Source organism: Podarcis erhardii, assembly GCF_964252035.2.
Source record: "Podarcis erhardii genome assembly, chromosome: 1".
Lineage (NCBI taxonomy): Eukaryota > Metazoa > Chordata > Lepidosauria > Squamata > Lacertidae > Podarcis > Podarcis erhardii.
In genome coordinates this window covers 112,642,539-112,655,364 of record NC_138497.1, presented here as the reverse complement: position 1 = coordinate 112,655,364, position 12,826 = coordinate 112,642,539, and the positions used below count along the sequence as shown (strand labels likewise).

Here is a 12,826-nt window from a genome sequence, read left to right as displayed (position 1 = left end):
CTGCTGAAATATTGTGCTTTCCCCCCCAGCAAACCGCATCTGCTCAGATTCTGAGTTCACATGTGTGAACAATGCGCCCCCGCTAAGAAGGTGCATCCCTAGGGCTTGGGTCTGTGATGGTGATGCTGACTGCAGCGATGCTTACGACGAGCACCAGAACTGCACAAGGAGACCGTGCATGGGCAATGAATTCGCTTGCAGCAACGGGCTATGCATCCGTAACGCTTACAGGTTTGTTTATGATGGGTTGGGCAGTTTCGGCAAAGAAAGGACCTCAGCCTGAACTTAAAAGTTCCATTTTAGCGTAGAGCTCACCGTGTAACCAAATACAGGTCACTTAACTCTCAGCCCCAGTGCCATGTCATTAAGCTTGCATCTAGTGAAAAATGATGTCTACCTAAAAAAGGTAAAGGGACCCCTGACCATTAAGTCCAGTCGTGGCTGACTCTGGGGTTGCAGCACTCATCTCGCTTTACTGGCTGAGGGAGCCGGTGTACAGCTTCTGGGTCATGTGGCCAGCATGACTAAGCCGCTTCTGGCGAACCAGAGCAGCGCATGGAAACGCCGTTTACTTTCCCGCCGGAGCGGTACCTACCGTATTTTTTGCTCTATAAGACTCACTTTTTCCCTCCTAAAAAGTAAGGGGAAATGTGTGTGCGTCTTATGGAGCGAATGCTGGCTGCGCAGCTATCCCAGAAGCCAGAACAGCAAGAGGGATTTCTGCTTTCACTGCGCAGCGATCCCTCTTGCTGTTCTGGCTTCTGAGATTCAGAATATTTTTTTTCTTGTTTTCCTCCTCCAAAAACTAGGTGCGTCTTATAGAGCGAAAAATGCAAAAAATACGGTATTTATCTACTTGCACTTTGACATGCTTTCGAACTGCTAGGTTGGCAGGAGCAGGGACCGAGTGACGGGAGCTCACCCCGTCGTGGGGATTCGAACTGCCGACCTTCTGATCGGCAAGTCCACAGCGCCACCCGCGTCCCTGATGTCTACCTACTAGGTGCCAAATGAAAACATTCCTTTTCAACCAAGCCTTTGGCTGTTAAACAATCTAAGGCAGAGCTTTCCAAACTGTGTGTCACGACATATTAGTGTGTCGGTGTGTCGCACAAATGTTCCCCGTGCTCCTGGAGCTAGAAAGAGTTAGTTTAACCTTTGGTTTACTAGGAAAACTGAATTACTATGTCACAAAATGATTCAAAACTGAATTATTGTGTCCAAAAAGTGTGTCACCAACTTGAAAAGTTTGGAAAACTCTGATCTAAGGCCTTTTAAATGTGTGTGCATGTCTGTGTGAGAGATGTGTGTTGTTTTTGTGCTTTTGTGTTGTAAACTGCCCTGTAACCTTTGGATGAAGGGAGGTATATAATTTAATAATAATATTAATAAACTTTTTCTCTTTCTTAAACCTATGCTGGAATGCTGGCAAAAGTCTGTGATGCTAGAGCGCTATTGTTTGATGCTATAACAGTGGAAGGTGGAGTTCTATGCTCACATGTGAGACAGGGAAAAATATGTCTATGGAGGAGTTTCTCTATTTGCTTGCTGTGCTGAAATGCCCTGTCCAGCCCAACCAGAATACTCCTCCAGAATTTGCCTGATCAGAAGTCACATATACTGCAGTTTTGGGTGATATTATTGCCATCCTGTTCAGCATCTTCATTTATCATGATCAACAAAACATTTGTGAAGCTTTCCCTGAAATCTTTTTGTATGCAATCCCTTTGAAGCGGAGCTTTTTCAATGGAATAGTTTCTCGGGTCTGTTTGAATAAGGAGCACTCCTTCTGCCACGATTTTCAGATCAGGTCATTTCACCATACCAGAGCAGTGTGCAAAAGACCTCTCAAAATTCTCTACCTTATTTGCCGGCAGAGAGAATAATGTGGACTTACTATTATACTGAATTTCTCCAGGGAAAGCAGACATTCTTCAATAGTTTCTCAAGGATTATGGGGGTCACCACTAGCAACGGCACAGCTTCTTTCCTCCCCTCCAAGTTTTAACATTCAAACTTGTTGGGAGCCTGGACACCATTTTGTTTCCTCCACAATGCTCCAGACTTAGTGTTAGTTTGAGGCATTATGGGTGGGGTTGGGGTGGGGAATGGCAGCTGCCACAGAGAAATGGTGGATAATATTCAAAGGAAGATATGCAAGGAGGTATTTTTCTAGAGGAGTGTGAGCAAAGAACAATCTGATACATTGCAACTCAGCGCTTGCAACAGATACACTTCTCCAGTGGTTGAAGAAATGAGAGTTTCAGCTGTTGTATACTAGCATTTCCCCCCCTGGATCGTATTAACCAGAACTTACTTTTCTACCTGGCTGGCAGTTTACATCTGTTTTGTAACGTTCCAAAACTGGATTTCTTTTCCAGGTGTGACCGGCGTAATGACTGTGGTGACAGCAGTGACGAGAGGGGTTGCGTCTATCAGCCCTGTGCACAGTATCAGTTTACCTGTCAAAATGGCCGTTGCATCTCCAAAGCCTATATCTGCGATGGGGACAACGACTGTGGCGATGAATCAGATGAACTGGAGCACCTCTGCGCTACGCCAGAGGCAACCTGTTCTCCCCACCATTTTAAGTGTGACAATGGGAACTGCCTTGAATTGGTCAAAGTCTGCAACCGAGTGGATGACTGCTCTGATAACAGCGATGAGAAAGGATGTGGTATGTATAGAACCTTTTTGACTTAGCCGATATTTATACAGTGGTACCTTGGGTTAAGAACTTAATTTGTTCCGGAGGTCCGTTCTTAACTTGAAACTGTTCTTAACCTGAGGTACCACTTTAGCTAATGGGGCCTCCCACTGCCGCCGCGCAGTTTCTGTTCTCATCCTGAAGCAAAGTTCTTAACCCAAGGTACTATTTCTGGGTTAGCGGAGTCTGTAACCTGAAGCGTCTGTAACCCTAGGTACCACTGTATAGTGTTCACCTTCAGCTTGAGAAATTGGGTGGTTTATCTTACCATTTAGTTAACATCCACTGTATATAAAAACCCAGTGTTCTTAGAAGAGCAAATTCATACAGCAGATTCATCTTACCACATGCCCAGAAGTGATTGGTTAGGTGATCCAGCAGAGGCAACTCCTAGTGAAGGAGGATTGGGAAGCAGTTTGTTCTGCTTATGGTTTCCTAAAGACAAAGGTGACAGAATCTACATATTACTGGTCTACCAGGACTGATGAGGATAAGAAACCGTTGTGTTCTGTGAAACCAACTATGACCATTCTGTGCAGCCCGGATGTTTGCTCCTGTTGTAGTTGATTCAACAGTTGATGCAATCAGTCACTATATATAATATTATTGTGGCACACACAAGGTGAACATTTCCAGTGAAATCCAAAGCTGCCATTGCGCTTGTGAAACAACAGAGGGAACTTCAAGTGAAAGAGTTTTCTCTTATTCCCCCTACACCACCTCCCAGGCAGTTCTGAAAGGTCACCTAACCATGTGGAGCAGATTGGTGGTATTAGTGGCATGGGGGGCTGCAGCAGGAAGGAGAAGCAGGGAGGAATCTCTTTCCTTGGCTTGCGTTAGTGGGCTTCTCCGCTAATCAAAACCCATTCCAAGAGCAGAATGGCAGCTCTTTAAATGTACAAGCAGAGACCAGTGCAGAAATGCTGCAGCTGCATTATTTCCGGATGAAAGTTGAGTGATCTATTTTGTTCTGTTTTCTGGCTACAGGTATAAATGAATGTAATGACTCTTCAATCAGCGGCTGCGACCACGACTGCACAGACACCCAGACCAGTTTCTATTGCTCGTGTCGTCCTGGATATCGGCTCATGTCCAATGAAAGGTCTTGTGATGACATTGACGAGTGCAGCGAGACACCATCCGTGTGTAGCCAGATTTGTGAGAATACCATTGGCTCCTATATCTGCAAGTGCGCGCCGGGCTACATCCGGGAGCCGGATGGGAAAAGCTGCCGGCAAAATAGCAACATCTCGCCTTACCTCATCTTCAGCAACCGCTACTATCTGAGAAATCTCACGACGGATGGCCAGTCTTACTCCCTCATTTTGCAAGGACTCCGAAACGTGGTGGCGCTGAACTTCGACAGGGTGGAGAAAAGGCTGTACTGGATTGATGTGGGCAGGAAGGTCATTGAAAGAATGTTTTTCAATGGGACAAGCAAGGAAGTAATCGTTAATGATGGCGTGCCCAGTGGGGAAGGCATCGCTGTTGACTGGGTTGGCAGGTAAATCTCAGTACGTTGCAATAGTCATTGCCGAGGTGATTATTTTAATGTGGACTAATGTTTCGACCCACAGTCTCCAAAATTTGCCAGGCTTTCTTCTAAATGTGAGTTAGAAGGACCATTGTGGTGTAGTGGTTAGAGTGTTGTACCTGCAAGACCAGGGTTCAAATTCCTGCTCAGCCATGGAACTCACTGGATGGCCTTGGGCCAGTCACATTCTCTCAGCTTAACCTGCCTCACAGGGTTGTTGTGAGGCTGAAATGGAGAAAAGGCGGGGGTATAAATGCACTCAGTCAACAGAGGAGGTGGGCTATGAGGGCAATCAATCAATCAATCAATCAATCAAAGAAAGCCATGCATATCTCACTTGTGCCTGCTGTTCACAGTCCTTTGCATGCAGTCCTTAACAGATGGCGGGCTGCATCAGTAGCAGTGTGCGTGGTGGGGCTTAGGTTAAGTCTATTGTTATTGGCTTTTCCCAAGATCCCTTGGGAACGCAAAGTGGGTTGCCATGCAGCGTCTCTCTTTCTGTCCTTTGGGTGGGGAGGGACTCATCTGTGGGATGGGGAAGAGAAGTGACCAGAGACAGGCTGATGGCTACAGCGCTTGCTCAATGACCCAAATATGTCCATAGGCTAAGGTTACCAGACGTCCCCCTTTCCTGGGGACAGCCCCCAGATTTACAAATCAGTCCCCTGACAAAATCCATCTATTTAGTAGGAAGTTGAAAAGTGTCCCCGGATTCATTGAAAAAAAAATGTGGTAACCTTAACATAGGCCTAAAAAGGTTGGCAACCCTTAAGGAAAAACGACAGTTGATATAAAATAAATAAAACGAGGACTCTGTGTAACAGGCACCTTGTAAAATATTTCAGAAAACTCTACTGGGTAGATTCCTCCAAGGACTGCCTCTATGTGTCAGAGCTTGATGGTCGGTTCCGGAAAAAACTAGTTGATCGGTGTTTGGATCCCAACAACACCTTCTGTTTTCAGTACCCTAGAGCTATTGTTGTTCACCCCAAATATGGGTAAGCTATTTCCATGATTATTTCTTTTTAGTACAATTGTTTTATGGTATCCTGACTGCGGAAAACCATTGGGATAAAGGCTAATAAGGGCATTTTTAAAATCTACGATGAGACGCACAGATTTCGAGCCCATCTTTGGCTGGGGAGGGCGGGATATAAATAAATTTATTATTATTATTATTATTATTATTATTATTATTATTATTATTATTTTATTATTCTGAGTGCATTTAACGTACTTGCTTGGAGATCATCCTTATCTACCTCTTTCAGAGGTAAGGCTGAATGCATTATCTACTACTCGCGCTGCTACTCATTTATTCTGATTTAGCAGTGCTGCAATGAAAGAGGCAAAGTTTAGAACTGAAAGAACAAAGCTGATATTCACACGAACCTGAATATTACAGAAATACATTTACATTGGGGGAAGCATATATAGCTATATGAGAAAGCCACCAAGTCTGCAGATTTGGGGAGGGGAGGAAGAGGAAGTCCTGTTGCAGAAGTCTGTTCTACTCACACAAAGGACCACTGGATTTCACCCAATTTTACTTCTAACTAATGAAATAAAAGTATATATTAGCTGATGGGTTCCCTGCATCCTCCCACACATTGCTCCTTCCAAACCACCAGATTTTTATGTTGGTGCATGTGCCATTGCATTACAAATGAAGACTAGATTAATTTACGTTGTGTCTGTTTAACCAGGCAGGTCTATTGGACAGATTGGGGAGAACGAGCATATATTGGTCGCTTGGGAATGGATGGCAAGAACAAGACCGTGATTATCTCTACCAAGTTAGAGTGGCCTAATGGACTCACCATAGATTACACCAACGACAAGCTCTACTGGGCGGATGCCCACCTAAACTACATTGAGTACGTACATAGAGAAGAATAAAGCAACTGGGTAACTCTTCATACCAAATTTTGGGGGTTGCCAAATTAGTCTGCTTCAGCTTTATTAAAGGGACACAACCATGATTACCCATTTAGAATATATGTTAGTTCAGTTGCGTCACTGTAACGATTTATGGGTGTTTGTCACTAACATCAAAATGTTTTGGAGAGAGATACTTCAGTTTATGCTTTATAACAAATATGAAAATTATGAGCAAACTGCTTTGCTTCTCTCAGAATGTCTTCATCAGTTTCTCTTCTGCGTTGCATTTCCACCCAAATCTGAAAATCTGTAGTCGGTCACCAAAGTAGTTTAGCATTCTGCATTATGTCCTCAATAGGAAAGGTCTGTGAATAACAGGGAAAAGATTCTGAAAATCAGATAGTTGTTTATTTAATTATATGAATATGTGGTTTACATTCTTAATGGTGAAGAAGCCTATTGAAAGCACTCTTTGAAATCCCAAAGGCTGGGAACAGATACAGTGGTACCTCTGGTTGTGAACGGTATCCGTTCCGGAGCCCCTTTCGCATCATGAGCAGAACGCAACCCGTGTCTGCGCGGGTCGCGATTCACCGCTTCTGCACATGCACGTAACGTCATTCTGAGCGTCTGCGCATGCGTGAGCGGCAAAACCCGGAAGTAACCTGTTCCATTACTTCCGGGTCGCCGTGGGATTCAACCTGAAAAGACGTAACCTGAATCGAACGTAACAAGAGGTTTGACTGTAATATGGAAGTGTTCTTCTTTCCATCAGTAGCTATGGGAAACATGAGACTTGTGGTCTTAGGGATTGTGACTGTTATGTCCCTTATGCCAGTCTATGGGTAGGTAAACCCCATCTTTTTGGGGCCTCTGTACTCAGGGGCATGCCTGGGAACCCTTGGAAAGACAGAGAGGAAATTTCATTTCCCAGTGTCGTTTTTCTGAGGGCTCCAAGCATGCGTTCCAGGCACTTGTTTACTATCCAAATGGCTCAATGGGAGTGGACAAGAATGGAGATCAGAGTAGCTCCTTGATCGGGCCCAGAGGAGCTAAAGTCTCAAAGGCCTGCCTTCTTCCCCTCCTTCCTGTCCACTCTAGAATCCCAGGCGAGAGAGTCAAAATACTACAATTGCAGATCTGACTGGAGGTCAAGAGGTTGGAGGTTGGGTTCCACCAGTGATTCTTACGCCCAATACTTCACTCAGCAACCCAATATGTTTTCATGCCCCTGATTTTTAAAAAAATATCTTTAGTCACATAGACAGCGAAAGGTAAGCAACATAGAAAGTTGGAGGTGACAGGTCATTCTTTCTCTAGAGGGTAGTGAGAGGTAACTTGGGAATACAGGAAGTTGCCTTTTACCAAGTCCCTCTAGTTCAATGTTGTCTACATTGACTGGCAGTTGGCTCTCCAGGGTTTCCCTCAAGGAGTCTTTGCAAGCTCTACCAGCAGAGACCAAGGAATGAACCTTGGGACCATCTGCATGCAGATCAGATGTTCTCCCACTGAGCTACAGGCCCTTCTGAACTTGAACCTTCATCTTACTAACATCTTCTGGAAAGAATGCTTAGGGAGGCGTTGTTTTACAACACAGGAGGTGGAACTGAGTGGAGGTAATCAGTTGTGTGAACAGAACGTCGGGGGTTCCATTTGGGGACCCTTGGAAGAACATAGTTGGTTACAATTCTTTTGCACTCTGAAGCAATAGACAAAAGTTCAGCATTACCCATGCATGCTTCTTTCCTGCAGGTACTCCGATTTAGATGGCCACCACCGTCACACGGTGTACGATGGGACATTAGCTCACCCATTTGCAATTACCATTTTTGAGGACACCATCTACTGGACTGACTGGAACACGAGGACAGTTGAAAAGGGAAATAAGTACAATGGATCAGGCAGGGCAGTTCTGGTAAACACCACTCACAGACCTTTTGATATCCACGTCTATCACCCGTACAGGCAGCCACTTGGTAAGCAATCCATTCTACTGATGTGGGTGTCTTCATTCTTATTCAAGGTCTAATCCTCTGAATTCTGCATGTAACTCAGAAGTAAGGTGTGAGACAACATAGGCATTTTTCAGGGGTCTGGTTCTTATTGAATTTTTCACCCTCATAGAATGATTTTTTTTTTAGCATTCTCTTGGATGTAAATATTATGACTGCATTTGGATGTAATGCAAAACCATGGTTTAAAGGTAAAGGTAAGGGGACCCCTGACCATTAGGTCCAGTCGTGGCTGACTCTGGGGTTGCGGCGCTCATCTCACTTTATTGGCCGAGGGAGCCGGGGTACAGCTTCCGCGTCATGTGGCCAGCATGACTAAGCTGCTTCTGGCGGACCAGAGCAGCGCACGGAAACGCCGTTTACCTTCCCGCCTGGAGCGGTACCTATTTATCTACTTGCACTTTGACGTGCTTTCAAACTGCTAGGTTGGCAGGAGCAGGGACCAAGCAACGGGAGCTCACCCTGTTGCTGGGATTCGAACTGACCTTCTGATCGGCAAGTCCTAGGCTCTGTGGTTTAACCCACAGCAGCAGATAAATAAGCTTAACTTTTTTCTGAGCTTATGCATACCACTTCCCTCTCCTGTTCCCACCCAGCTGAGAGGAGGAATTCAGAAGCTTTTAGTTAACCACAATTTGCTGTTTCTTATATACTGGGACCCAGTGGCAACTGGTACTCATTGGGACCAGTATGGGAAAAGGCAGGGAGCCCAAGAGTAGGTGGAGCCAGAGTCAATGATAGGTATAACCAACTAATTTTTGTTTCGTCCCTGTCATCCCCCCTGCCGAGTTTTACAAGGGCAACACTGAAACCAAGGAGGAGGGAGCTGACAGGTAGTGACACCCCCAATTGAATGGATTGTAAGAAAGAAGGAAGGGAAGTGGGGGCAGGCTGAAGTTGGTGGGGTAGTGCCCCATCTGTCCTAATGAACCAGACTCCAGTGCTAGGACCTGTGGTTAACATTAACTGTGGTTAGTTTAAACGAGCCAGCTTCATAAACCATAGTTTGAAGTTGCCTTGTTTTGAAACTGATCATCAATAGTGACAATTTACAGTTTGGACCAAACAGCTAACCATGGTTAACTAAAAGTAAAAACTGCTTCTTACTCACATGGAAAGGAGAGAGGGGAGAGGGATCGTGCAAGTTCTAAACTATGGTTTAGTGTTTCCCCTGAATATAGCCAATGTCATTATCTGGGAACCTTGCCTGCCCATGCACTGTTGCACTTATTCTACAAGGGTAATTGAATTAATTAAATTTGGATGTTTCTTGTCTGTTTTGAAACTAGCAGCCCTATAACAGGGACTAGGAAAAAGCTGCTGGCAGGTTGGTTGTTGTGTTTCTGCTGATGCTGGTCCCATGCACCTACCTCACTATACATTGTTATACTTGGCTCAACTGGCTGCTTCACCCTGGATTTGAATCAGCAATGGTTTCTCTTGATAGCATGTTTTAAACTAAACTCCTTCATTGGGCTGAGCCTTGGTTTGCTTGACTCAAGCCCATACTTGTTCTCATGCTCTTCAGAGACCATGGGGATCTCCCCTTCCTTATAATGAAATATTGGGCACAATCCATAGTCCAACCCCAGATAACATAGCCAGGGTACATCTGTCCAATAGGCCAGGATACATGTTGCAGTATTACCTTTTGGTACGTTGAATTTGTTGCAAATATGCATCAATAGGAAACAATCCCAGTATTGTTCGTGAATGCAAGTTGACATGTGCCACCAAAGATTAAAGCATTCTTTGCAATTTAAGTGGCAATAGTTTCATTTGTGGGTTGTTCTTTGCCGGGGAATAATTATATTTTCTTTCTCCCGCCCCTTGTCTTCTTTTGCTAGTAAGTAATCCTTGCGGGACCAACAATGGTGGTTGTTCTCATCTGTGCCTAATAAAAAGTGGTGGTTATGGTTATTCCTGTGAGTGTCCAGATAACTTCATGGTAATACAGTTTGGAAACACTGCTCACTGCCTTCCGATGTGTTCCAGCACTCAGTTCCTTTGTGCAGACAGTGAAAGGTATTCATATAAATCACACACCATTGTTTTACTTGCTTATTTACATCGCACGTGAGTATTTCCCACGTATACATGTCCTACCTCCAAGGACTCAAATATGGCATTGGTCCTCGCTCTCATTTTATCTTCTTCCTTTGGCTGGGCATGGGTGTGTGTGTGTGTGTGCAGTGAAACTCCCAGTTCAGGAATCTCATTCCACCCCATCACAATTTAGGCAGCAGTGGCTGTATATTAAGACACAAGAATAGGTGAATGAAGCCCAGAGCCTTAATGGAGATGAAGATTGCCCCACCCCTGGTAATCAGACCAATCACATGATGAGCAGAGAAGGGGGTAATAACCCTCTCCTCAGCTGATTGGTACAGAGAGTGTGTGGAGTGGCCACGCCCATCACTGGCATGTGTCCCACCATCCCTAGCGTTGGCCAAGGCTGAACGTGGCTCTCAGGCCAAGACAGCTTAGCTATCCCTGCTATGGGGAAAGGTAGGCTGAGAGGGAAGAGTGACTGATGCAAGGTCACCAGCAGAGCTTCAGGGCTGAGTGGGGATTTGTTCCTGGGTGTCCCCAGTTCTAGTGTGACATGCTAATCACTATGCTGCACTAGCTCTTCCAAGTCTTGGTGGCACTTGGAAGCATAGAATTGGTGAACAGAGGTAACAGACAATGATACATCACTTCTACTTCTCCAGGTTTGTGCCCCATTGCTGCTCTTTGCCTTAGTACAGTGGTACCTCTGGTTGTGAACGGGATCCGTTCCGGAGGCCCGTTCGCAACCTGAAAAGAGGGCAACCTGAAGCGTCATATATGCATAGGTCCGCGGCGCAATTTGGCGCTTCTGCGCATGCGCATGCGCAAGCGGCAAAACCCGGAAGTAACCCTTTCCAGTACTTCCGGGTTGCTGCGGGACGCAACCTGAAGAGACGTAACCTGAAGCGTCTATAACATGAGGTATGACTGTACTTCCTTCCTGTTGCCATTCCTTTGTCACACCATGGCACTGCCATGTTTAGGGAGGTTTTTAATGTTTGATGTTTTATCGTGTTTTTAATATTCTGTTGGGAGCCTCCCAGAGTGGCTGGGGAAACCCAGCCAGATGGGCGGGGTATGTATGTATGTATGTATGTATGAATAAATAAATAAATAAATAAATAAGCAAGCTTACAGCCTACAGCCTGCCATGCTTCTGACAGCCTCCCTCTATCTCTTGTAGTCGTGGCTGTGGCTGGAGAGAGAAAAATGATGGTGGAATGGCACAGTTGCTTGTTGTGCTTCTGCACTTGATTTTGGGGCGCTATACAGTGGTACCTTGGTGCTCAATCTTAATCCATTCTGGGAGTCTGTCCGACTCCAGAAACCGTTTGAAAACCAAGGTGTGGCTTCTCATTGGCTGCAGGAGCTTATTGCACTCAAGCGGAAGCTGCACAGGATGTTCGGCTTCTGAAAAACATTCACAAACCGGAACACTTACTTCCGGGTTTGTGGCGTTCGGGAGCCGATTTATTCGGCACCTAAGCCATTTGGGAACCAAGGCACAACTGTATAAGCAGCTGAGTAGCCCAATTCCTTAATCATTAAAGGTGCCCCCAAACCCTTCATCCCTGGGTTATCACATTCCTGATCATAAGACTGTGTTGCTCTTTGAAGGGTGGCCCTTTTCACTGAGCATTGCAGTCTTAGGAGTACTTGGGAGAAAAGTACCTGGAAGAAGGATACGTGACACTGATAAATTAATACCTCTGAAATCACCTACAGTTTATAAATATACATTCCCATACTTGCTGATTGGCTCAAATGCAGTATTTTCTAGGACAGACTCAGTTATGTGGAAGGGGCTACTAAATGCATGCATGAAGCCTTGGGTCAAGAAAACACACTAATTCTTCATGATGGGAATCATCCCAAAGGCTCTTGTGTTTACAATCCTAAGTGTTCTTGCCAGGAAGTGAGTCCCACTGAGCTCAGGTGAGACTTGCTTCCAAATAAACATGACTATAGAATATGTCAAAGGCATTGCCTCCTTGAAACAAACATTATGGCGTCTCTCTGTTTTGTAGGTGTATTCCCATATGGTGGAAATGTGATGGTCAGAGAGATTGCCGGGATGGCTCCGATGAACCGCCCACATGCCCTCACAGGTACTGCCAAGTTGGGCAGTTCCAGTGCAATGATGGCAACTGTACGAGTTCCCATTACTTGTGCAACGCCCTGGCAGACTGCCCTGACGGATCAGATGAAGATCGTGTGCTTTGTGGTATGTTGCAAGTGCTAAGTCTCTAAATCAGGGGTCAACAAACTTTTTCAGCAGGGGGCCGGTCCACTGTCCCTCAGACCTTGTGGGGGGCCGGACTATATTTTGTAAAAAAAATAAAAAGAACAAATTCCTGTGCCCCACAAATAACCCAGAGATGCATTTTAAATAAAAGGGCACATTCTACTCATGTAAAAACATGCTGATTCCCAGACTGTCTGTGGGAGAAGGTGATTGGGCCGGATCCGGCCCCCGGCCCTTAGCTGGCCTACCCATGCTCTAAATTAACCTGTTACTCGGTACAAGCAATAATGGGTCTAGAAATTACTTGTTCCATGAAGAGGAAACTAGTATGGTTAAATAACCTGTTAACAAGGCACTCCCTCTAACAAAGATTTTGTTATCTTGACGTGTAGTTT

The 12,826-nt window shown here is 45.2% G+C and overlaps 1 protein-coding gene across 1 annotated transcript in view; it reads left to right on the top strand.

Moving 5' to 3' along the window:
- Positions 1-12,826, top strand: part of LRP2 (LDL receptor related protein 2) — a 143,630-nt gene that overhangs the window by 97,824 nt on the left and 32,980 nt on the right. Inside the window, exons 48-55 of the mRNA XM_081848899.1 lie at positions 30-231; positions 2,382-2,677; positions 3,695-4,211; positions 5,087-5,239; positions 5,948-6,118; positions 7,875-8,098; positions 9,982-10,159; positions 12,214-12,410. Coding sequence (XP_081705025.1) covers positions 30-231; positions 2,382-2,677; positions 3,695-4,211; positions 5,087-5,239; positions 5,948-6,118; positions 7,875-8,098; positions 9,982-10,159; positions 12,214-12,410 — 1,938 coding nt within the window. The remainder of the gene's footprint in view (positions 1-29; positions 232-2,381; positions 2,678-3,694; positions 4,212-5,086; positions 5,240-5,947; positions 6,119-7,874; positions 8,099-9,981; positions 10,160-12,213; positions 12,411-12,826) is intronic.